Genomic DNA, 25,030 nt, shown 5'->3' on the forward strand with positions numbered 1-25,030 from the left:
GGTTAGATGCAATGCAAGCAGTCACACCTGGGGCCTGCAGTTTAACAGTGAGGAAGAATTTGTATCTTGTCCCATTTTTCAGATTAGGTAACTGAGGCACAGAGAAGTTAAATAACTTGCCCACGGTCACACAGCAGGCAAGCGGCAGAGCCAGGATTAGAACCCAGGTCTTCTGACGCCCGGGCCCATGCTGTTTCCACTAGGCCTTGCTGTTTCTCTTTCTTTTTTCCCCACAGCTTGTACACTAACTTTGGTAGTTCCCCGCAGCCTTCGAATTCGATGACTCCTAAATTGGCTGCCTTATCATTCAACTTGGGTAGGCAAGTTGGGTAGGGACCGTCTCTATATGTTGCCAACTTGTACTTCCCAAGCGCTTAGTACAGTGCTCTGCACACAGTAAGCGCTCAATAAATGCGATTAAATGAATGAATGAACTTATTTCACAAGGGAAATGGTATCAACAATTGATTAGCTTTATCCAAAGCTCATCGGTGGCCATAGTCATCCATAATACTAACACGATTTCAAGAAAATGTCTGTAATTGCCTTGCTTCAAGTGCTTAAGAGCACCTAATATTTTCTAGCAGCTGGGTATTTGTGAGTCAGCTGTGCTATTTTCCTACTGTCCTCTCAATATCTGAATCGTAATTTATAGCATTAAGAATGAGGTGAAATCCTATTAGCATTAACAAGCAATGTCCCGTGCCGAATAAGGGATGAAGACGCCTTCATGTCTGCCTGTCAAAACTCATGCTCACACCCAGAAACAGATGGGATAAATTGTCTGCATCTACAGTCAGATGACAGAGTCTCTTACCCTTTTGGTGGATTTCAAGGATTGTGTGGAAATACACACTGATACTTAAAGCAGTTTTTAAGAATGGTAGCATCCTACATTGCCTAGATTGGCTATACAAGCACAATTTAAAATGGATTCATTATTATTATTATTATTATGTGCCATCAAGTCATTTCCGATTCATAGCAACTCCATGGATATCCTTTCTCCAGAATATTCTGTCTCCTCTGCCACTAATCTGCAACCTTTCTAATGGTTCTTCCGTTATCATTGTTACGGTCTCTAGTCCGTCTAGCTGCTGGTCTGCCTCTTCCACATTTTCCGTGGACTTTTCCTAGCATTAGTGTCTTCTCCAGAGAATTAGTCCTCCTGATTATGTGTCCAAAATATGCTAAAATAAGTTGTCATTTGGCCTTCCAAAGACTGCTTTAGTTTAATTTGCTCCAAAATCCATTTGTTTGTCTTTCTGGCACTCCATGGTATTCATTCATTCATTCAATCGTATTTATTGAGCGCTTACTGTGTACAGAGCACTGTACTAAGCTCTTGGGAAGTACAAGTCAGCAACATATAGAGACGGTCCCTACCCAGCAACGTGTTCACAGTTTAGAAGTCTATTTGCAAAATTCTTCTCCACCACCACATTTTGAAAGAATAGATGTTCTTTCTATCCTTTTTTTTCACTATCCAGCTTTCGATTCCATACATTGTCTTTGGAAACACCATGGATTACTTTGGTTATTTATCCTTTTTCAAAAAAAAACCTCTACTTGGTTTGGTTTCTACTTAGCTTGGTTAATAGCAGTACAAGTCTGTACAAGTACAAGTAAAGTAAAGCAGTACAAGTACAAGTAAAGAAGTACAAGTCAGCAACATATAGAGACGGTCCTTACCCAGCAACGTGCTCACAGTTTAGAAGTCTATTTGGAAAATTCTTCTCCAACACCACATTTTGAAAGAATGGATGTTCTTTCTATCCTTTTTTTGCACTGTCCAGCTTTCGATTCCATACATTGTCTTTGGAGACACCATGGATTTCTTTGGTTATTTATCCTTTTTCCAAAAAAAACTCTACAGTGCTTGGTTAAGCTGCTAAGGCCACAAAAATCGTGGCTAATTTTCTTCAAATGCAACCAACTTTTGATTACAGTACAGTAATCAGTATTTACTGGACCATGCCTTTAGTAACTCTCGTTGCAGTTACAGACAAACGTGGTTAGAACAGAACTCATGGAATGAAAGGTAGATATTTTGTATCGATGAGTTTGTAATAACCAAATTACTGTGCACAAAATCATCATCATCATCAATCGTATTTATTGAGCGCTTACTATGTGCAGAGCACCGTACTAAGCACTTGGGAAGTACAAGTTTGCAACATATAGAGACAGTCCCTACCCAACAGTGGGCTCACAGTCTAAAAGGGGGAGACAGAGAACAAAACCAAACATACTAACAAAATAAAATCAATAGAATAGATATGTACAAGTAAGATAAATAAATAGAGTAATAAATATGTACAAACATATATACATATATACAGGTGCTGTGGGGAAGGGAAGGAGGTAAGATGGGGGGGATGGAGAGGGGGACGAGGGGGAGAGGAAGGAAGGGTCTCAGTGTGGGAAGGCCTCCTGGAGGAGGTGAGCTCTCAGTAGGGCTTTGAAGGGAGGAAGAGAGCTAGCTTGGCGGATGGGCAGAGGGAGGCCATTCCAGGCCCGGGGGATGACGTGGGCCGGGGGTCGATGGCGGGACAGGCGAGAACGAGGTACGGTGAGGAACTTGAGAGGAAATTGCTCCTTCATCGAGCTTCCAAAGAGGCAAAGAGACATGAAAGCACAGAAACCATTCCAGGTTAGGGAGGGAATCGTATTTTGTGCCTAATGATTCTCGAGCTAGATTCCAGTGTTTAGGCCTGCCAGTCCAACAGAATTTCCTCCTGGGTTTCCTTCCTGTTTCTTCCAAGGCCACTTTCAATTTGACTGTAGACCTCGCTCCTTCTCTCTTCTTCCTTAGAAGCCAAGTGGCATCTGTTGACCTAAGACCAACCCAGCTGGACTTTGAAAGAAGGAGATTTAATCACTTTTTTTCTCTTCAAGCTTGATTTGCCGGGGAGGACCATGTTTGGGCCTTTCTTAGAGAAGCAGCGTGGCTCAGTGGAAAAGAGCCCGGGCTTTGGAGTCAGAGGTCATGGGTTCAAACCCCGGCTCCGCCAATTGTCAGCTGTGTGACTTTGGGCAAGTCACTTAACTTCTTTGTGCCTCAGTTCCCTCATCTGTAAAATGGGGACTAAGACTGTGAGCCCCACGTGGGACAACCTGATCACCTTGTAACCTCCCCAGCGCTTAGAACAGTGCTTTGCACATAGTAAACACTTAATAAATGCCATTATTATTATTATTATTATTATTTATTATTATTATTATTATTATTATTATTATTATTCAGGAGTGGGAAGCAGCACAAGGTCGAAAGAGCATGCACCTGTCATAGGACCTGGTTTCTGATCTTGCCTCCTTCACTTCATTCATTCAATCATATTTATTGAGCGCTTACTGTGTGCAGAGCACTGTACTAAGCACTTGGGAAGTACAAGTCGGCAACATAGAGAGACGGTCCCCACCCAACTTGCCCCTTGTGTGACCTTAGGCAAGTCACGGGAACCTCTCGGTGTCTCAGTTTCCTCATAATAATGATGGCATTTATTAAGCGCTTACTATGTGCAAAGCACTGTTCTAAGCGCTGGAGAGGTTACAAGAAGCAGCGTGGCTTAGTGGAAAGAGCCTGGGCTTGAGAGTCAGAGGTCATAGGTTCAAATCCAGGCTCTGCCGCTGGTCAGCTGTGTGACTTCAGGCAAGTCACTTAACTTCTCTGGGCCTCAGTTACCTCATCTGTAAAATGGGGATTGATTGTGAGCCCCACATGGGACAACCTGATCACCTTGTATCCTCTCCAGCACTTAGAACAGTGCTTTGCACATAGTAAGCGCTTAACAAATACCAAAATTATTATTATTATCATTATTATTATTATTACAAGGTGATGAGGTTGTCCCACGGGGGGCTCACAGTCTTAATCCGCTCACAGTCTTAATCCCCATTTTCCAGATGAAGGAACTGAGGCACAGAGAAGTTAAGTGACTTGCCCAAAGTCACACAGCTGACAATTGGCGGAGCGAGGATTTGAACCCATGACTTCTGACTCCAAAGCCCATGCTCTTTCCACTGAGCCACGCTGCTTCTCTTTCTCATCTGTTAAATGGGGACTAAATTCCTGTTCGCCCTCCTTTGTAGACAGTGAATAACCAGTCCCACAGAGGCTTTGTCCATTCTGATTGTGTTGTATCTACCCCAGCAAATGCCTGGGACATAGGAAGTGATTAACAATACCATGATTATCATCCTCATTATTATTTTTCTTATTTTACCCTAAGAGGCAAGTAAACAGGAAATATTAGGTGAGATTGGGGATTGATAGTAATATATGGAAATTTCAATTACCATAACTCACTAGGTCAAGTGGAAGTGGGGTTTTAAGATGGGATAAATTACTCTTTGAGGGAAAGAGTCCTGGAATCCATGAAGAAAATTAATATTTTGAATGTAAGTCAGAAGAGTAGACAGGGCCCGATGTGTGAGACACTGGGTTACTATATAAATAATTACCGCATTATTAAATGTAACATTATTGCTGAGCAGAAAGGCAAAGATTCCCAGAATAAGGGTATTAAATTTTTGATAAGGGAACTGAAAAAATGTAAATGATAGTTACAAAAAGCTAAAAGGAGTCCCATTTTTTAAAAAGATGATAAGAAGGTAGGTGACATTGAAAAACCATATTAGGAGGCCAGGTACATATTGAAACCACAGAACCAAAAAAAGAAGGGATCAATTGAATGCTCTGGTAAGTCAAAAGAGGTCATTAGAGAGAAGCAAGTCTTTGTTTTTATTTAAATGGCAGTCTTTACTGGATGAAACCAGAAAAGCTCATAAAGAGGGTCTTGCCAGAGGGAAAATAGAAGATTGGATGTGAAGCATTTTTTAAGGGATGTAAAATCTAATTATAAGAAAATTATTTCCCTGTATCAAAAGCAAAAAGACAGCTAAACTGTAAGTTCATTGTGGGCAGGGAATGTGCCCCTCAACTCTGTTATGTTGTTATATCATATGCTTCCAAGCACTTAGGTCAGTGCTTTGCACACAGAAAGCACTCAAGAAATGTGATTGATTGAACTAGGAATAATAATGTAATAATAATAATATTGGCATTTATTAAGCACTTAATGAATTTATTGAGCGCTTACTGTGTGCAGAGCACTGTACTAAGCACTTGGGAAGTACAAGTCGGCAACACATAGAGACGGTCCCCACACAACTTGCCTCTTGTGTGACCTTAGGCAAGTCACGGGAACCTCTCAGTGTCTCAGTTTCCTCATAATAATGATGGCATTTATTAAGCGCTTACTATGTGCAAAGCACTGTTCTAAGCGCTGGGGAGGTTATAAGGTGATCAGGTTGTCCCAAGGGGGGCTCGCAGTCTTAATCCGCATTTTACAGATGAGGTAACTGAGGCCCAGAGAAGTGAAGTGACTTGCCCAAAGTCATACAGCTGACAATTGGTGGAGCCGGCCGGGACTTGAACCCATGACCTCTGACTCCAAAGCCCCGGCTCTTTGCGCTGAGCCACGCTGCTTCTCTAGGAAGTAAGTGGCAGAAGAGTTTCGACCTGAGAAAGTGAAAGATGTCTGAACTACAACTCTATGATAATAAGCTCTCATCATCATCATCAACCGTATTTCTTGAGCGCTTACTGTGTGCAGAGCACTGTACTAAGCGCTTGGGAAGTCCAAGTTGGCAACATATAGAGACAGTCCCTACCCAATAGTGGGCTCACAGTCTAGAAGGGGGAGACAGAGAACAAAACCAAACATACTAACAAAATAAAATAAATAGAATAGATATGTACAAGTAAAATAAATAAATAAATAGAGTAATAAATATATACAAACATATATACATCTCATCTATCAGTTAGGATGCAGGAAGGAGTCAGTGTCTACTGCTTCTTCAAAAGCCCAACCCCAAAACTAGGGGGACTCCCTGAAACCAGAAAGTATCAAGGTTAAGAAAAACAGGAAATATATCACACATTAAGTGAAAAGTATATGGAATAATAATACAAATTGTTCTTATTATTATGGCATAAGAGAGGCAGCATGGATAGAGCACAGTCCTGGGAGTCAAAAAGTCATGGGTTCTAATCCCGGCCCTGCCACTTGTCTGCCGTGTGACCTGGGGCAAGTCACTTCACTTCTCCGTGCCTCAGTTACCTCGTCTGTAAATTGGAGGTTTAGGCTGTGAGCCCCTTGTGGGACAGGGGCTGCTTGTATCCATCCCAGCAATTAACAGTCCATCCCAGTAATGAACTAATACCACAATTATTGTTGTTATTATTATTATTACTAAGCTTTGGGGTAGATACAGCATAAGGAGAAAACAGTAGTAGGTTCGTAATGAGGAACATTAGAGGACCAGGTTAGTATTAGAAGACTCAAAAAGGTTTCAGGAAGGTTCAGGAATATTAGATCTCTAATAGGGTGTTGGAAGGGAAAACTTCTGCGGCATTGTGCAACCTCAATAATAATAATAATGATGATGGTATTTGTTAAACCCTTACTATGTGCAAAGCACTGTTCTAAGCGCTGGGCGGATACAAGGTGATCAGGTCGTCCCACGTGGGGCTCACGGTCTTAATCAGCGTGGCTCAGTGGAAAGAGCCCGGGCTTTGGAGTCAGAGGTCATGGGTTCAAATCCCGGCTCCGCCAATTGTCAGCTGGGTGACTTTGGGCAAGTCACTTCTCTGTGCCTCAGTTCCCTCATCTGTAAAATGGGGATTAAGACTGTGAGCCCCACGTGGGACAACCTGATCACCTCGTATCCCCCCAGCACTTAGAACGGTGCTCTGCACATAGTAAGTGCTTAGCAAGTGCCATCATTATTATTGTTATTATTAATCCCCATTTTACAGATGAGGGAACTGAGGCCCAGAGAAGTGAAGTGACTTGCCCAAAGTCACACAGCTGACAGTTGGCGGAGCCGGGATTTGAACCCATGACCTCTGACTCCAAAGCCTGGGCTCTTTACGCTGAGCCTTGCTGCTTCTCCAGTGTCAGTGTCAATGGCAATGTCAAGGAGAGGAGCCTTCCTCCAGGCCGTGACACGCTGGGTCAAATGGATTGTGGTTTTAATCGGCTATGGCATTTCTTAAATTCTCAGGTTCCATCAATCAATCAATCGTATTTATTGGGCGCTTTCTGTGTGCAGAACACTGTGCTGAATGCGTGGGAAAGAAGCACTATGACTTAGTGGAAAGAGCACGGACATGGGGAGTCAGAGGACGTGGGCTTCTAATCCCGGTTCCACCACTTGTCTGCTGTGTGACCTTGGGCAAGCCACTTCACTTCTCTGGGCCTCATTACCTCAGCTGTAAAATGGGGATTAAGACTGTGAGCCCCACACCGGACAACCTGATGACCTTGTATCTACTCCAGCCTTTAGAACAGTGCTTGGCACATAGTAAGCGCTTAATAAATACAATTATTCATTCATTCAATCATATTTATTAAGCGCTTACTGTGTGCAGAGCACTGTACTAAGCGCTTGGGAAGTACAAGTTGGCAACATATAGAGACAGTCCCTACCCAGCAGTGGGCTCAGAGTCTAGAAGGGGGAGACAGAGAACGAAACAAAACATTAAGCGCTTCGTACAGTGCTCTGCACATAGTAAGCGCTCAATAAATACGATTGATGATGATGATTAACAAAATAAAATAAATAGGATAAATATGTACAAATAAAATAGAGTAATAAATGCGTACAAACATATATACATATATACAGGTGCTGTGGGGAGGGGAAGGAGGAAGGCGGGGGAATGGGGAGGGGGGAGGAAGGAGAGGAAGTCTGGGAAGGCCTCCTGGAGGAGGTGAGCTCTCAGTAGGGCTTTGAAGGGAGGAATTATCATTCTTATTACCATATAACCATACAGTAGAGTTGGTCTATACAGTCCCTGCCCACAGCAAGCTTACAGTCTAGAGGGGGAGGCAGACATTAAAATAAGTAAATAAATAAATTGTGGGCATGTACATGAGTGCTGTGAGGCTGAGGGGGGTTCGGGAGGCAGGTGAATAAAAGGAGCAAATCGGGCAAAGCAGAAGGGGGTGGGAGAAGCGGAAATGTGGTTCTTAATTCCTCCACTGTGTATCCCCCTTGAAAGCATTGCCAGGAATCCCACCCCTTGGGTTTGGAAAGTAGTAGTAAGTGTCACATTTGTGTGTGTTGAGTGGCAGCAGAACCAAACTTACAGACCGGGTTCCAGTGCCCGACTTCATAATCACTGATCAAGAGGCTGCTCTCTCTGCCCTCACCACTTAAAAACGTATGAAGGCATTTATAACACTGAAAAGCTTGTTATGCAAGTTGATAATGGCTTTACGTAAGAAGACTTTCATTTCCGTGGGACAACCTGATCACCTTGTATCCTCCCCAGCGCTTAGAACAGTGCTTTGCACATAGTAAGCCCTTAATAAATGCCATCATCATCATCATCATTTAAAACTGTTCCATGAGTGGGGTTCCATTTTATGTAACGCTGCTAGATTAAGTTGTTATCCTGGCTCTGCCACATGTCTGCTGTGAGCTTCTAGACTGTGAGCCCGCTGTTGGGTAGGGACCGTCTCTATATCAATCAATCAGTCAATCAGTCGTATTTATTGAGCGCTTACTGTGTGCAGAGCACTGTACTAAGCGCTTGGGAAGTACAAGTTGGCAACATATAGAGGCAGTCCCTACCCAACAGTGGGCTCACAGTCTAAAAGGGGGAGACAGAGAACAAAACCAAACATACTAACAAAATAAAATAGATTAGCTTAGTACAGTGCTCTGCACACAGGAAGCGCTCAATAAATACGATTGAATGAATGCTGCGTGACCTTGGGTAAGCCGCTCGACTTCTCTCTGCTTCAGTTGCCTCATCTGTAAAATGGGGATTAAGAGTGTGGCGCTCCATGTGGGACAGAGAATGTGCCTGATGTGATTAGCTTGTATCTACCCCTGCACTTAGAACAGTGCCTGACATATAGTAGGCACTTAACAAATCCCATAATTATTATTATAATTAGAAAGGTGGTGATGTGACATTGAGTAATGGTTTATTTCATTAAGGGCTACGTAGAACCCACTTAGGCAACCTGATCCCTGCCCTCCTGAAACAGGTATTTGAAGGTGGCATCCTTCTCCCGTGGTAAATACAATCTCGTTCCCACAAGCTTAGGCAGATCTTTTTGCGATTAGTTTTATGTATTTTGGAAATTTAGTAGAATCAATAGAGAGATGAAATCCAGCTAAGCCCCACACCTCGTTTAAACCAAGCCTTTTACCAGAACTGCTAAGTAACAAAAATGGAAGGGTTCAGTTTCTCCTCTCCTTTCTCTCTGCCCCTTCCTGTGGTGGAAAAGCTCTATGGGCAGTGAAGTGTCCAAAGGCAGGCTGGGGGGAGAAGGAAGAGAAACGGCAGGCTTGGACCATCCCCAACTTGGATTATCAAATTCTAAATATCAAGAATTGACTGTTCTTTACGGGGCAATTGCTTATGATGTGCACCGACATGAGTTGGACCTCATTTTAGAACCCCTCACTTTAAGGTTCCCCCACTAAAAGGACAAGAGGAGAATTCCGGCTTGGGAAGTCCCCGGCAATAAGAAGTGGGTTTAGCGGGGTATCTATAGGACCGTTCATTCATTCATTCATTCAGTTGTGTTTATGGAGCACTTACTATGTGCAGAGCACTGTACTAAGTGCTTGGGAGAGTACAGCAATATTGGGAGAGTACAATAACAGCAACAAAAAGCCCCCCTCCTTTTCCTCTGCACCCTCTCCCCTCCCCATCGCCGCAACTCACTCCCTTTGCTCTATCCCCCTTCCCCAGACAGCACTTGTGTATGTATGTACACATTTATAATTCTGTTTATTCATTCATTCATTCATTCAGTCGTATTTATTGAGCGCTTACTGTGTGCAGACCACTGTACTAAGCGCTTGGGAAGTACAAGTTGGCAACATATAGAGACGGTCCCTACCCAACAGTGGGCTCACAGTCTAGAAGGGGGAGACAGACAACAAAACCAAACATCCTAACAAAATAAAATAAATAGAATAAATATGCACATATAAATAAATAGAGTAATAAATATGTATGAACATATATACATATATACAGGTGCTGTGGCGAGGGGAAGGAGGTAAGGTGGGGAGGAAGGGGAGGGCAATGAGGGGGAGAGGAAGGAGGGGGCTCGCTCTGGGAAGGCCTCCTGGAGGAGGTTTATATTAACGATGTGTATTTATCTATAATTCTATTTATTTATATTGATGCTATTGATGCCTGTTTACTTGTTTTGATGCCTGTCTCCCCCCTTCTAGACTGTGAGCCCACTGTGGGCAAAGATTGTCTCTGTTGCTGAATTGTACTTTCCAAGCGCTTAGTTCAGTGCTCTGCACACAGTAAGCACTCAATAAGTACAATTGAATGAATGAATGAACTATAAACAGACACATTCCCTGCCCACAACAAGCTTGCAGTCTAGAGGGGAGGAGACAGCATGGTGTAGTGGATAGGGCATGTGCCTGGGAATCAGAAGGTCCTGGATTCTAATCCCAGCTCTGCCACTTGTCCTCTGTGTGACCTTGGGCAAGTCACTTCAGTTCTCTGTGCCTCAGTTACCTCATCTGTAAAATGGGGGTTGAGTGTGAGCCCCACTTGGAAGAGGGACTGTGTCCAACCCGATTTGCTTGTATCCACCCCAGTGCTTAGTACAGTGCCTGGCACATAGGAAGCACTTAACTAATATAATAATAATGGCATTTATAAAGTGCTTACTATGTGCAAAGCACTGTTCTAAGCGCTGGGAAGGTTACAAGGTGATGAGGTTGTCCCACGGAGGGCTCACAGTCTTAATCCCCATTTTACAGATGAGGTAACTGAGGCACAGAGAAGTTAAGTGTCTTACCCAAAGTCACACAGTTGACAGTTGGCAGAGCCAAGGTTTGAACCCTTGACCTCTGACTCCAAAGCCCTGGCTCTTTCCACTGAGCCACCCTGCACATTTATCAGTAACAAATACCACCGTTATTAATGTAAATAAATTACAAATATGTACACAAGTGCCTTGGGGCTTGGAGGGGGGCTGAACAAAAGGAAAAAGGGCAATGCAGAAGGGAGGAAAGGGGTGGTTAGTCAGGGAAGGCCTCTTGGAGGAGATTTGCCCTCAAATAACGCTTTGAAGACGAAGAGGGTAAATGTCGGATTTGAGGAGGAAGGGCATTTCAGGCCAGAGGCAGGATGTGGATGAGGGTTTGGCGGCGAGATAGACGAGATTCAGGCACAGTGAGAAGATTTAGCATTACACGTGCAAAGTCCATGACCAATGCGTTTGGTTTATTTACTGATTTCCCACATCTGCGTATTTGAAATTTGGTTCCCTAGAGCTTGTTATGTTAAAAATCTACTAGCCAGCCGCCTTGAAAGAAATATAAAACATCTGATTGTGTTTCCGCTCTCCAGTAGGTACACAGATAATGAAATCAATGAAATCAGCATTCTAGCCTCCCTGCTGGACCCAAATTGTTGCTCTCTCCAAGGGACTGGGCAACATGGTTATTAGCAAATTTGTCCTGTGAGGAAAACTGTATTTTGATTATCCAGAGATGCTCATGATTTCGTTTCTTGCAGCCTCGAATGGACCAATATTTTAATCAGATGGAGAAAATTGTGAAAGAGAGGAAAACATCTTCTAGGATTCGATTCATGCTTCAAGATGTGATAGACCTAAGGCTGGTAAGTAGAAGGAGCAAGAAATAGCACCTGTCTGATGTGGGAGGGGGTGGGGGACACTTTATTTCGTTGGTGATTAGAATTCCTGAAAAGGAAGGCACAGCAGAATACGGAAGGAGGTTTTCGCATCCGACTTCGGGCTCCCCGTTCCCAGAATTGGCTAATGTGTATTGAAGAACCAGGTGATGGAAATCCACGATATACCGGGTGTCCCCTTCTCTCCTTTTCATTACTAAACCACAATGCGCTTAGTAATGAGTTGCCCTCTCTCCAAACTGTAGTGTAGAGTGAATCTAGAGATTCTTGCTGGGAAGGGCTAAGTAGGGGAAAGGGCCACATCCTGTCCAGGCACAGTCGCCTTTGAAATGAAGAAAATAGCAAACCCATCACATCATTTAATTTTTCTTTATTATAATTTGGTGGTTCGCATTTCCCTGGAAAGGTATCTTTGCCCCCTTGTTCCCACGTGCCATGTTTTGTGAAGTGACTTGACTGGAGAGCAGCAAATTCCACCAAGTTTGAATTCCCAAGTAGAAGTTGACTATTTGGCTAAAGAGCCCTTCAGCTCCTATAATTAGCATTAATGGCATTCGATTTGGAGAGCTCTTTAACCCAGCTGCTCATGATGCCACATCCGGATATTTCGGTGAAATACTATATATGGAATTAATGCGTAAAACACTTGATTCTTTCAGCTAAAGGAAATGGCCTAAAAATAAAGTTTCCTCCCCCGTTGGAAAATTAAATGGTGGCTCTACTCTCGCACTTTCTTTTCCTGGGTCACCTTCCGACATTTCCAATTATAGTAATGTACCTCCTGTCCAACCTTAGCCCCCCTCCCCGCAGTGCAGACTTCCTAGTCTATCACTGCTTCTTCTTCCAGGAAAATCATGAAAATTGTCCTTTTCTTGCCCTCCCCTCCACTGGATCCCTTGCTCGGACTGTGGCCTGTACCACTTTAAATAATTGTCATCAGAGTTTCATCAGCCAGTCTCTTCATCACCCCAGGAGGCCAAATATCACTTCCAGAATCATCACTGTCATCATTTTGGTCCTATTCTTTCCTCTCCTCAGTATTTTCCCACTAGCTCTTTGTTTCCTTCTTCAACAAACTAAAGCCACCTCTCAACTCTCCCACCTTTTCCATTTGTGCAGCTGTCATTTAGGCAGTTTTTTCTTCTTCCATGTCTCCATTCGTATTTATATCTAGAGCAATGCATTCATTAATTCATTCAATTATATTTATGGAGCGTTTACTGAGTCCACCATTTCATATTCACTGAAGCACTTAGCTCATCTTGACAGTGTTCTCTTCGGAACTCATTTTTTCGAAGCAGTTTACCCCAAGTTTCCTAAGGCGGCCTTAACAAGAAAATTCGCCCCTCTGTTCACCTGGCCGACGTACTAACAAACCAATTTCTCCTATAGCCATGGGTTTGCTTTCCTTTGGAATCCAGCATTAAGGAAACCTTGCTTTATAGTATTCACCTCAGGTCCGCCTCGGCACGCACGTTCACAAACATTTCTTCTGACACCAAATCATACTGTCTGTATACGGACAGAAAAACATCGTCGGACAAACATTCCCTAATTCTGCTGTTGTCTTGTTCTATACAGAACGCTTTGTGGATAGACAGTGTATACTGAGCGTACTTCCATACGGTAAGGAATGAAGATAGGCAGGAGGGAGTGAGAGGCAGGGTTAAAATGTAATCTCTTTCAGATCAGTTGGGACCCTGGGAAGCCAGTGAGAAGATGCATGAAGGGGTGTCAGCTTAAGGGATATCAGAACCATTATCATACTCCTCAACAGTATTCATTGAACACCTACTTTGTTTAAAGCACTGAGAAAGTTTCAGAAGATAAGACCCGCTCTCGATGTGCTTGCAATCTGATAGGGGAGGCAAGCAAAAGCAAGAGCATAATACGTACAAAGAAAGATAAGTGCAAAATTATAAAAAATACAAAAAGGCAAGGCGAGCGCTTCATTCAGCAGGTGCACTTTTTGAACTGCTGGGACGTGGAATCAGGGGGAGCAAGACCCGGCTACGTGGTTAGGGGATTTGGGCAAGATTGTGGGGCAAGAAAGGCTAAAAGTAGCAGCATCTTCCTGAATGAAAGCAAGACCACCACCCCACTTCTTGGTGGGGGACAGATCTTTGGCCTCTTTGATCCACTTTGCACAGCACGTAAAAGCCAGGGGGCATTTTTGCCTATTGGGCGCAGTGTCACAGATCCAGATTAAATGCTGAATTTCGGTACAAAAACATTCTTTTTCCTCAGTCTAGTGTACCCGTTCCTCTCTAGAGGACACCTCCAAGATTGCCCCTGGACTAGATTTGACCTCTGACTTTCCATAGCTCACTCGAAAAGGGTGCTGTGTGGATGGGCTTCCCTCAGGCCTTTTCTTGTAATAGGGAATTGAACCTTTCAACTGCTGTCATTCTCAATGTTGTAATTAGAATGCCTTTAGGTGCCAGACCTTCCCCACTAACTCACCGGGTGTGTGGATTTACAGTGCAACTGGATATCCCGAAGGGCTGATCAAGGACCGAAAACTATTGAGCAGATTCATAAAGAAGCCAAAATTGAGGAACAAGAAGAGCAAAGAAAAGTCCAGCAGCTCATGACCAAAGATAAGAGAAGGCCAGGTGAGAAGGGGCCCTCAGCCCCTCCTGTTACCCTCTAAGCAGCATGGCCAAGTGGTAAGAGCATGGGCTTGGGAGTTAGAGGACTCGGGTTCTAATCCTGGCCCCGCCGCTTGTCTGCTGTGTTACCTTGGGCAAGTCACTTCACTTCCCTGGGCCTCAGTTGCCTCATCTGTAAAATGGGATTAAGACTGTGAGCCCCAGGTTGGACAACCTGCTTACGTTGTATCTACCCCAGCTCTCAGACAGTGCTTGGAACATAGTAAGTGCTTAACAAATACCATTATTATTATTATTATTATGTGCTGTAACCTGTAACTGGGAAGGAATTTCGACCGAGAGCATTTTTTAAAGTACTATTATTATTATTACGTGCTGTAACCTGTAAATGGGAAGAAATTTCGACCAAGAGCATTTTTTAAAGAACATCTTGAAGGATTCTCAATTGTGTGTGTCAAGTGAAACTAGAAGAAGAAGATCCAAAGGGAACGTCCTTGTGGATTGGAACTAAATGCAGAAATACGTTCAGGGGAGCAGTTAATAAGCAAAGAAATAATACTAGTAATAATATTAATATTTGTTAAGCACTTACGACATGCCAAACACTATATTAAGCCCTGGGGTGGATGCAAGCTAATCAGGTCAGACACAGTCCCTGTCCCATATGGGGCTCGCAGTCTCAGTTGGAGGGAGAACAGGCATTGAATCCCCATTTTGCAGATGAGGAAACGGAGGCACAGAGAAGTGAAGTATCTTTTCCAAGATCATAGCTGGAAAGGGGCAGGACCTAGGTCCTGTGTCCTGTGTCCTGTGTCTCTCCAGCCCACGCTCTTTGCACCAAGCCACGCTACCGCTCTACAAAGTATGATTACATGAAAGAAGTATGGAAAAAAGACATTCACGTGGGAGCTCATTTTTGATAAGTTAACCCCGGTCTCTAAGCAAGGCCATCCCTACTGTTGGGATTGCCCTGGGCCCCACCCCTTCGTGCTGTTTTTTGTTTCATTTTTGTAATGTTATTTGTTAGCGCTTACGGTGCCAGGCACAGTCTTAATCCCCATTTTATTGATGAGGTTACTGAGGCACAGAGAAGTGAAGTGACTTTCTCAAAATCACACAGCAGACAAGCGGTAAAGCCGGGACTAGAACCCAGGCCCTCTGACTCCAAGGCCCGGTCTCTTTCCACTAGGCAACACTATTTCTCAAGGGGCAGAGCTTCCCAATCATTCATTCATTCATTCATTCATTCATTAAGCGCTTAGTACAGTGCTCTGCACACAGTAAGCGCTCAATACATACGATTGATTCATTCATTCAGTCAGTCGTATTTATTGAGCGCTTACTGTGTGCAGAGCACTGTACTAAGCACTTGCAATCAATCAGTAAATGGTATTTATTGAGTGCTTACTGTAGGCAGAGCACTCTACTAAGCACTTGGGCCAGTACAGGAGAATAATAATAATAATGTTGATATTTGTTAAGCGCTTACTATGTGCAAAGCACCGTTCTAAGCGTTGGGGTAGATACAAGGTAATCAGGTTGTCCCACGTGGGGCTCACGATCTTCATCCCCATTTTACAGATGAGGGAACTGAGGCCCAGAGAAGTTAAGTGACTTGCCCAAAGTCACACAGCTGACAAGTGGCGGAGCCGGGATTTGAACCCACGACCTCCTGACTGCAAAGCCCGTGCTCTTTCCACTGAGCCACGCTGCTTCTCTAATAATGATGATAATGGCATTTGTTAAGCGCTTACTATGTGCAAAGCACTGTTCTAAGCGCTGGGGAGATTACAAGGTGATCAGATTGTCCCACGTGGGGCTCACAGTCTTCATCCCCATTTTACAGATGAGGTAACTGAGGCACAGAGAAATGAAGTGACTTGCCCAAAGTCACACAAAGGATAACAGATTTGGTAGACACGTTCCCTGTCCCGCAAGGAGCTCACAGTCTGAAGAGGTGGAGATCCTACCGGTGTGGATACTGCGTGCAGAGCACTGTACTAAGCACTTGGGAGAGTACAATACAGCAAAGTTGGTAGACATATTTCCTGCCCACATGGAGCTTCAGTCTAGAGGGGTGGAGAATCCATCATCAGCGTGGCTCAGTGGAAGGAGCCCGGGCTTTGGAGTCAGAGGTCATGGGTTCGAATCCTGGCTCCGCCACATGTCTGCTGTGTGACCTTGGGCAAGTCACTCAACTTCTCTGAGCCTCAGTTACCTCATCTGTAAAATGGGGATTAAGACTGTGAGCCCCACGTGGGACAATTTGATCACCTTGTATCCCCCTGCCCCAGCGCTTAGAACAGTGCTCTGCACATAGTAAGTGCTTAACAACCTTCTAGACTGTGAGCCCACTGTTGGGTAGGGCCCATCTCTATGTGTTGCCAACTTGTACTTCCCAAGCACTTAGTACAGTGCTCTACACACAGTAAGCGCTCAATAAATCAATCAATCGTACTTATTGAGAGCCTACTGTGTGCAGAGCAATCAATCAATCAATCGTATTTATCATCATCATCATCATCATCAATCGTATTTATTGAGCGCTTACTATGTGCAGAGCACTGTACTAAGCGCTTGGGAAGTACAAATTGGCAACATATAGAGACGGTCCCTACCCAACAGTGGGCTCACAGTCTAGAAGATTCAATAAATTCATTCAATAAATACAATTAATTGAATGAATGAATGAACAAATGCCATTATTATTATTATTATTATTGTTATTATTATTATTATGGCACCAGCATCTCCTGGCGTGGTCTGGCAGGGAAGCAGCTTTACAGAGCGGCATTTCTACTCTTTAAGTGAACCCCACCCTCACTTATGCCAAGCCAGAAGCAACAGACTGGCACTTTTTGAATTGTCCTGGGCCCTGCATTCCGAAGGGACAGCCCAGATGGGACACAGTATTACCACTGAAACTCATTCTTAGAGGGAATCAGGAAAATATTTTCTAAATTGATCACAGTCACTCAATCAGTTGTATTTATTGAGTTTTTATTGTGTGCCTAGTAAATACAATAGAAAGGCTGGACACGTGCCTTGCCCACTGAGAGCTCACAGATTTGATGGGGAAGATGACATTAAAATAAATGAAACATTCCTTCAAACTACTACCTATTTTGCTGTACTCTGTGCTTTGCCCCTTCAACAGTGGATTTTCATTCATTCTTTCATTCAGTCGTATTTATTGAGCGCTTACTGTGTGCAGAGCACTGTACTAAGCACTTATTTTGTCCATTTTAGGATAACCAGTATGGCATAGTGGAAAGAGCACAGGCCTGGGGGTCTGAAGGTCATGGGTTCTAATCCTGGCTCCACCACCTGTCTGCTGTGTGACCTTGGGCAAGTCGCTTTACTTCTCTGTGCCTCAATTACCTACTCTGGAAAATGGGGATTGAGACTGTGAGCCCCACGTGGGATAGGGATTTTGTCTAGCCTGATTTGCTTGTATCCACTTCAGCACTTAGTATAGTGCCTGGCCCATAGTAAGCCCTTAACAAATACCACAATTACTATTATTAATATTGTAATTCAGGTTTTTTTATGGTATTCGTGGAGCACTTACTCTGTGCCAGACACTGTACTAAGTGCTCGAGTAGATGCAAGGTAACTGGGTTGGTCGCAGTCCCTTCTGCACATAAGGCTCCCAGTCTTAATCCCCATTTTACAGATGAGGGAACTAAAGCACATAGAAGTGCGCAAGTTCGTTCAGCACACAAATGACGGAGCTGGGATTAGAACACAGGTCTTCTGTCTCCCAGCCCATACTCTTCCCATTCTCAGTTTGTTTCGTCGTCCGTCTCCCCCTTCTAGACTGTGAGCCCACTGTTGGGTCGGGACCGTCTCTATATGTTGCCAACTTGGACTTCCCAAGCGCTTAGTCCAGTGCTGTGCACACAGTAAGCGCTCAATAAATACGATTGAATGAATGAATGAATCGGAAGGGCCGTGAGGTTCTCAAGATGAGTTCTTTGGATGCCAGCTGATGTGCTTCAGTAGCATTTTTTTGTTTCCTCTTACTGAACTGACATTCCCGTCTGAAAAATGCGCTGACACCATTAATTCGTGATTGGACCGGAACCAGCAGTCAGAGGGGAGGTTGCTGGAAGCTCACTCATTTGTCTTCACAGGTGTTCAAAGAATTGATGAAGGCGGATGGAACATGGTCCAAGGGACAAAGAACAGCCGGGTGCTGGACCCTTCCAAATTCCTTAAAATTACCAAGGTGACTGCTGATTTTCTTGATCTCAAACGCCATCCTGAATGACCTCATTAAGTAACCTTCCTGGTTTGTGGAACCTGATCCTGGAATTCTTTCCTTAGCTTATACAGCACAAGGCCTTGGAATCTTTAAATTATTTTTATGAAGCATAGTCCTTTCTGATCGGCAGCTTTTTGGAATGCAGCTAGAGATCCAAAGTCATGAACAGTCAGAATTCACAATCCAGGACAGGGGGGTGACAGTGGTACAGAGCTACTAATTTGGGGCTAACTTCCCCAGTGCAACACCAAGGAAACCTGGCTTTTCATTTAACATATTTAACATATATAAATTTATGAGTAATACAAACTGGTAACATTTCCATCCTGCATAATGTCTATTAAACCCTTAAAATGATATCTTTAGTTCATAATCTGCAGTAGATGTCATCCAAAATCTGCCTCAATCCACAAATTCCCTGGTCCCAAAGATTGCAGGTATTTGGCCTGGCAAATGCAGGATATTGGTAGTAGTTCCTATGCCCGAATCCTAAAATACATCAAGGAAGCCCTAAAGGTAATCATGTCAGCGAGTTGGGAAAAGCAGAAAACAGTCCTCCCTTCCTCTTCCACTGAAATCAGTCAATCAGTGGTATTTACTGAGTGCATACTGTGTGCAGAGCGCTGTACAAAGCTCTTAGCAGAGTACAGTATAACAGATTCGTTAGGCATGTTCTCTGTCCACCAACGCAAAAAAATGTGATCTGTTTTTAGTCATGATTTGCAGAGTGCCTCATTTAAAACAACCAGCCCTTATCATTCAGGAGGCCTGTGTTAAGTGGTCTGCCCCATCAATCAATCAGTGCTATCTATTGAGTACTTACTGCGTGAAGACCACTATACCGTGTGCTTGGGAGTGAACAACTCGATGGAGTTGATAGATATGATCCCTTCCCACAAGGAGCTTACAGTTTGTGGTGGAGGACAGACATTAAAAGAAATTACAGGTAGGAGAAATGGGAGAGTAAAGGAATATGTACATAGATGTTGTGGGGATGAGAGATATCAAGTATTAGAGAAGCAGCGTGGCTCAGTGGAAAGAGCACGGGCTTTGGAGTAAGAGGTTATGGGTTCGAATTCTGACTCCACCACATCTGCTGTGTGACCTTGGGCAAGTCACTTAACTTCTCTGAGCCTCAGTTACCTAATCTGTAAAATGGGGATTAAGGCTGTGAGCCCCACGTGGCTGCGCTTAGAACAGTGCTCTGCACATAGTAAGCGCTTAACAAATGCCATCATTAAGTGCCTCGGGTAGAACCAAGTGCCTAGGCAATGTGAAAGGGAGGGTGAATAAGGGATTTTCATTCATTCATTCAGTCGTATTTGTTGAGGGCTTACTGTGCGCAGAGTGTACGAAGCGCTTGGAAAGTACAGTTCGGCAACAAATAGAGACAGTCCCTACCCAACAGCAGGCACACAGTCTAGAAGGGGGGAGACAGACAAGAAAACAAAACAAAACAAATAGGCATCAACAGCATCAATATAAATAAATAGAATTATAGATATATACACATCATTAGCAGAGGGAGGGAGTCGGGGGGTTAGGGAGGGGAGGAGGAGCAGAGGAAAAGGGGGGCTCAGTCTGGGACGACCTCCTGGGGGAGGTGAGCTTTCAGGAGGACTTTGAAGGCGGGAAGAGACGACGGCTTAATAAGGGAAGACTTCTGGGAGGAGATATGATTTTATGATTCATTCATTGTCATATTTATTGAGTGATTACTGGGTGCAGAGCACCATACTAAGCACTTCGGCGAGTACAGTTCAACAATAAACAGACACATTTCCCCACCCACAATGAGTTTTCAGTCTACAGGGGCCTCGTAGTTGAGACCCCTGGCACAGGCTCAGATTCATGTTCTAGACCTACCAGGCAACTGCCTCCTTGCTTCTTGGCCCAGATTCACTCTGTCAGATGTGAAGGGAAATGAAATTCCAGACCAGAGGGAGGATGTGGGCAAGAGGCCAGCGGCGAGACAGAGGAGATCAAGAAACATTCATTCAGTCGTATTTATTGAGCGCTTACTGTGTGCAGAGCAAGATACAGTGAATAGGTTGGCATGTTGGATAGGGACTGTCTCTATTTGTTGCCAACTTGTACTTCCCAAGCGCTTAGTACAGTGCTCTGCACACAGCGTTCAATAAATACAATTGATTGATTTAGGCATGAAGCAAGCATACTAGCTTGTCGTAGAGACGTCAGCAAGGTAATGTAGAAGGGGGAGAGCTGATCGAATACCGTACAGACCATACTAAGGGGTTTCTATGTGATGCAGAGATGGATATTCATTCATTTATTCAGTCGTATTTATTGAGCGCTTACTGTGTGCAGAGCACTGTACTAAGCTCTTGAAGGTACAAATCAGCAATATCTAGAGATGGCCCCTACCCAACAACAGGCTCCCAGTCTAGAAGGGGGAGACAAACAAAAAAAACCAAAACATGTAGACACGTGTCAATACCATCAGAATAAATAGAATTATAGCTATATACACATCATTGGTAAAATAAATAGAGTAATATGTACAAATATACCCAAATGCTGTGGGGAGGGGCAAGGGGAAGGGCAGAGGGAGGTGGGTGGCGATGGGGAGGGGAGGAAGAGAGGAAAAGGAAGTCTGGGAAGGAGCCTTTGGATAGGCAGCCATTGGAGGGTTTTGAGGAGAAGAGATATGAACTGAGTGTTTATTCTGGGCAGAGCACATACTAAGCACTTGGGAGAGTACCATAGTTGTAATAAGTGTGATTCCTGTCCTCAAGGAGTTTCAATCTGCAATCTGCAAATGTGAAGGTTTTGAGGTGATTGAGGTTTTCATTCATCATCATCATCAATCGTATTTATTGAGCGCTTACTATGTGCTGAGCACTGTACTAAGCGCTTGGGAAGTACAAGTTGGCAACATATAGAGACAGTCCCTACCCAACAGTGGGCTCACAGTCTAAAAGGTACTAAATTTATTCATTCAATTGTATTGAGTGCTTACTGTGTGCAGAGCACTGTACTGAGCGCTTGGGAAGTACAAGTCGGCAACATATAGAGATGGTCCCTACCCAACAATGGGCTCGCAGTCTAGAAGGGGGAGACAGATGACAAAGCAAAATATGTGGACAGGTATCAGGTCATCTGAACAAATAGAATTAAAGCTAAATTCATTCAATCGTATTTATTGAGCGCTTACTGTGTGCAGAGCACTGTACTAAACGCTTGGAAAGTACAAGTCGGCAACATATAGAGATGGTCCCTTGCCAACAACGGGCTCACAGTCTAGAAAGGGGAGACAGACAACAAAACAAAACATGTGGACAGGTGTCAAGTCATCAGAACAAACAGAATTAAAGCTAAATTCATTCAATCGTATTTATTGAGCGCTTACTGTGTGCAGAGCACTGTACTAAACACTTGGGAAGTACAAGTCGGCAACATATAGAGATGGTCCCTAGCCCACAACAGGCTCACAGTCTAGAAGGGGGAGACAGACAACAAAGCAAAACGTGGACAGGTGTCAAGTCATCAGAACAAATAGAATTAAAGCTAAATGCACATCAGTAACAAAATAAATAGAATAGTAAATCTGTAAAAGTAAAATAAATAGAGTAATAAATCTGTACAAACATATATACAGGTCCTGTGGGGAGGGGAAGGAGGTAGGGCTGGAGGGATGGGGAGGAGGAGAGGAAAGTGGGGGCTCAGTCTGTGTCCAGGAGGTGAGCTCTTCGTAGGGCTTTGAAGGGAGGAAGAGAGCTAGCTAGGTTTTGTTGGAGGCTCAGTCTTGTTGGCCTCTTGTGTCGACTGTCATTCTTTCTCTTACAGCCTACCATAGATGAGAAGATTCAACTTGTGCCTAAAGCCCAGTTGGGCAGCTGGGGAAAGGGCAGCAGTGGTGGAGCAAAGACATGTGAGACTGGTAAGTACAGGAGCGTGTGACTTGGAAACGGGCAGTGGATTCCAAACTAGGTGTCGTCGTAATAGTCTTTATTTCACGCTTACTGGGTGCAGAGCGCCGGGAGGGAATGCACAGAGAATAATAATAATAATGTTGGTATTTGTTAAGCACTTACTATGTGCCAAGCACTGTTCTAAGCACTGGGGGGGATACGAGGTAATCAAGGTTGTCCCACGGGGCGCTCAAAGTCTTCATCCCCATTTTACAGAGGAGGGAACTGAGGCGCAGAGAAGTTAACGACTTACCCAAAGTCACAGAGCTGACAAGTGGTGGAGCCGGGATTCGGACCCATGACCTCTGACTCCCAAGACCGGACTCTTTCCACTGAGCCACGCTGCTTCTCTAGTAGCAGTATTAATAGTATCATTAATAGTATTTGTTAAGCGCTTATTATATGCTAGGCATTATACTAAGCACTGGGGCGGCCAGAAGTTAGCTGTTAGACAGAATTAGATGCAGACCGTCTCCCTCGGAGGGCTCATAATGTAGCAGTATTTATTTTATCCAGCTGCTGGTAGACCGAAGGGATGCATCTTCAGGGTATCTAAAGTTGTCATCCGTTTTAATTTGTCCGCTCAGTCTGTTAACCACCCTTATGTACATGCCAAGGTACCCCTTACTTCAAGCCAGGGTTTCTTTACTTTTACTCTCTCTTCTGACTCCCACTCCATGCCTTTGCTCCCCCCAAAAAGTCTTAATCCTTTTCGCTTTCTTTGGTGTTTTCTCTCTCCACCCCCTACTTTTTAAAATGCCCCTCTACCCCAAAGCCCCAAATTCCCACATCTTATGAGACGCACACAGAAAAACCCTGAGAAAAAAATCTTCAGGTCGTCTTCCGGAGTCCCTGATCTCTGAATGGCAGGAAAGTCTGTTTGAAAGGAAATTACATTAACTGGTCCAGTTTGATCTTTTGGAAATTCCTACGTTACTCTTCTCCAAGCTCTAGTCTCATCCATGAAGGGGCTAATGGTAATAATGGATGAAGGTCATGAACTTCTCTTCATGTTTGAACACTCTCTAATGTCTTTCTTTTCCAAATCTTTAACTATCCATAGACTCCTTACGATCAAGTGCTACTAGTCTGAACAGATTCTCCGCTCTGCAACCTCCAGTGCCACCTGTGTCCACCTCATCTGCATCTTTGGAGTTTGACTCTCGCCGGGCCTTAACTAGGTAAGAGGTACCATTCTCTCATGTCTAGCACTAAGCCTCCCTCCATTCATTCATTCAGTCATATTTATTGAGCGCTTACTGTGTGCAGAGAACTGCACTAAGCGCTTGGGAAGTACAAGTCGGCAACATGCAGAGACGGTCCCTACCCGACAACGGGCTCACAGCCTAGAAGGGGGAGACAGACAACAAAACAAAACACGTAGACAGTAGTGACAAGGTCATGAAATCAGTTTCGTAGTCATCAAGGTCTGCCTTGCTTATCCGAAGCAAGAGAACTGCATCCGAAGGCCAGCTCTTCAATGAAAGGAAATTGCCTTTCAGTCGCATTCAAGCTTTATCCCTTCCTTGACTGACTATTGTGGCTCCTTCTTCCATTTACAATTTAAAGTCTGCACTGTAAATTCCTGGGTAGGGGCTCCCTGGCTGAAGTAAGACACCCACCCTGGACAAGCCAGTCTCAGTCTGAGCCAGCAGCATCCGAGGCCCCTGGGAGGCTGTAAAGTCTACACTGTAAGCCCTTCTCTAAACTGTAAGCTCGTTGTGGGTGGGGAACATGTCTATCATCTCTATTTGGTACTGTCCCAAGCACTTAGTACGGTGCCCTTGCACAAGGTAAGTGTTCAGTAAGTATGATTGTTGATTGATTGGGACTGGCTCGGATTCGTGTGCTTGGCCCATCAGACAACTGCCTCCTTGCTTCTTGGCCAGACTGTGACTCGATGACACATTGAGCCACCAAAGACCTACATAATCATATCCACCTCTTCGCCTGTTGCTTTCACTGGTTCCCTCTCCATCTTCCTATCAGACTCAAAATTGTTCCCTAGTCTTCACCTACTCCGGTCCTGGGATTAAAACCCTTCCCTGACCCTTCTTATATGAGACCACCATGCATTCCAGAGAAGCAGCGTGGCTCAGTGGAAAGAGCCCGGGCTTTGGAGTCAGAGGTCGTGGGTTCGAATCCCGGCTCCGCCACATGTCTGCTGTGTGACGGCTGTGTGAAGTGAAGTCACTTCATTTCTCTGTGCCTCAGTTACCTCATCTGTAAAATGGAGATTAAGGCTGTGAGCCCCACGTGGGACAACCTGATCACCTTGTAACCTCCCCAGTGCTTAGAACAGTGCTTTGCACATAGTAAGCGCTTAACAAATGCCATCATTATTATTATTATTTGGTCTTTGAACTTTATTCTCTTCCTCTTTATTGTTATAGAACAGAAATAAAGACAGATTGAAATTGACTTCACGCCAGGGGTGGCCTTTACTACTCAAGGAAACATGCAGAACTAAGACAGCCTACTTGGACTGTGAGCCCTT

The 25,030-nt window shown here is 44.2% G+C and overlaps 1 protein-coding gene across 1 annotated transcript in view; it reads left to right on the plus strand.

The window, feature by feature from the left end:
• EIF4G3 (eukaryotic translation initiation factor 4 gamma 3) overlaps nt 1–25,030 on the plus strand; it is a 288,773-nt gene that overhangs the window by 234,960 nt on the left and 28,783 nt on the right. The window contains 5 exon segments of the mRNA XM_038747121.1: nt 11,585–11,689; nt 14,205–14,337; nt 18,471–18,565; nt 22,409–22,502; nt 23,597–23,714. Coding sequence (XP_038603049.1) covers nt 11,585–11,689; nt 14,205–14,337; nt 18,471–18,565; nt 22,409–22,502; nt 23,597–23,714 — 545 coding nt within the window.

Source organism: Tachyglossus aculeatus, chromosome 5 (genome assembly GCF_015852505.1).
Source record: "Tachyglossus aculeatus isolate mTacAcu1 chromosome 5, mTacAcu1.pri, whole genome shotgun sequence".
Classification (NCBI taxonomy): Eukaryota; Metazoa; Chordata; class Mammalia; order Monotremata; family Tachyglossidae; genus Tachyglossus; species Tachyglossus aculeatus.